General features: G+C 37.0%; 2 protein-coding genes across 2 annotated transcripts; both read right to left on the bottom strand.

Annotated features, from left to right (window-relative positions):
- On the bottom strand, positions 1-507 carry LOC138365363 (uncharacterized). Its single transcript, XM_069325669.1, has one exon. It carries the CDS (start codon positions 505-507, stop codon positions 1-3), a length of 507 nt encoding a protein of 168 aa, XP_069181770.1.
- A 15-nt stretch (positions 508-522) lies between these two features.
- Positions 523-987, bottom strand: LOC138365362 (uncharacterized). The gene has a single exon (XM_069325668.1). The coding sequence runs from the start codon at positions 985-987 to the stop codon at positions 523-525; it is 465 nt and encodes a 154-aa protein (XP_069181769.1).
- Between the last annotated feature and the right edge of the window lie 604 nt (positions 988-1591).

Below are 1591 nucleotides of genomic sequence, written 5' to 3'. Positions count from 1 at the left end.
TTAATTTGTTCCATTAATTTGTTCCATCCCAAGGACAGTGATTTGTTCCATCCCAAGGACAGTGATTTGTTCCATCCCAAGGACAGTGATTTGCTCCATCCCAAGGACAGTGGATTGTACCATGCCTAGGAGAGTAGTTTGTTCCATGCCTAGGAGAGTAGTTTGTTCCATGCCAAGAAGAGTAGTTTGTTCCATGCCTAGGAGAGTAGTTTGTTCCATGCCTAGGAGAGTAGTTTGTTCCATGCCTAGGAGAGTAGTTTGTACCAGACCTAGGAGAGTAGTTTGTACCATGCCTAGGAGAGTAGTTTGTTCCATGCCTAGGAGAGTAGTTTGTTCCATGCCTAGGAGAGTAGTTTGTTCCATGTCTAGGAGAGTAGTTTGTACCATGCCTAGGAGAGTAGTTTGTACCATGCCTAGGAGAGTAGTTTGTTCCATGCCTAGGAGAGTAGTTTGTTCCATGCCTAGGAGAGTAGTTTGTTCCATGCCTAGGAGAGTAGTTTGTTCCATGCCTAGGAGAGTAGTTTATTCCATGCCTAAGAGAGTAGTTTGTTCCATGCCTAGGAGAGTAGTTTGTACCATGCCTAGGAGAGTAGTTTGTACCATGACTAGGAGAGTAGTTTGTTCCATGCCAAGGAGAGTAGTTTGTTCCATGCCAAGGAGAGTAGTTTGTTCCATGCCTAGGAGAGTAGTTTGTTCCATGCCTAGGAGAGTAGTTTGTTCCATGCCTAGGAGAGTAGTTTGTTCCATGCCTAGGAGAGTAGTTTGTTCCATGCCTAGGAGAGTAGTTTGTACCAGACCTAGGAGAGTAGTTTGTTCCATGCCAAGGAGAGTAGTTTGTTCCATGCCTAGGAGAGTAGTTTGTTCCATGCCTAGGAGAGTAGTTTGTACCAGACCTAGGAGAGTAGTTTGTTCCATGCCAAGGAGAGTAGTTTGTTCCATGCCAAGGAGAGTAGTTTGTTCCATGCCAAGGAGAATAGTTTGTACCATATGTGACGGTAAAATGACTAAGAGCAGTGGCTTAGGGCAGATGGAATGCCAGACTCATAAAAAAATAGTAAATACAAATAAAAATAAAACTGCTATGTTGACTTCTTCACTGTGAGGAAACTGCAGGATAAAGATCAAAGAAATGGAAAAATTTAAATACTTTAATATAAAAAAAAACAACTCTAACAAATTGACAAAAATAAAAATAGTTCCTCCAAGACCTGGCGATAGTGTGCAAAAAAAAAAAACCATCAAGAATCAAACAGACAAGTTAACGTTACGTAAGCGAACAAGAAATAAATGGTGCTGAAAATACTGCGGACAAAACTTTAAAAATCTACCACCACACCGGGTAGTGTGAAAGCCGGTCAAACAGGTATGAGTACTGAGAATATTCTGACTGGTGGTGGCTGGCTTATATATATATATATATATATATATATATATATATATATATATATATATATATATATATATATATAGATATATATATATATATATATATATATATATATATATATATATATATATATATATATATATATATATATATATATATATATATATATATATATATATATATATATATATATATATATATATA

Source organism: Procambarus clarkii, chromosome 16 (genome assembly GCF_040958095.1).
Source record: "Procambarus clarkii isolate CNS0578487 chromosome 16, FALCON_Pclarkii_2.0, whole genome shotgun sequence".
Taxonomy (NCBI): domain Eukaryota; kingdom Metazoa; phylum Arthropoda; class Malacostraca; order Decapoda; family Cambaridae; genus Procambarus; species Procambarus clarkii.
This window is presented reverse-complemented; position numbering and strand designations above follow the sequence as displayed.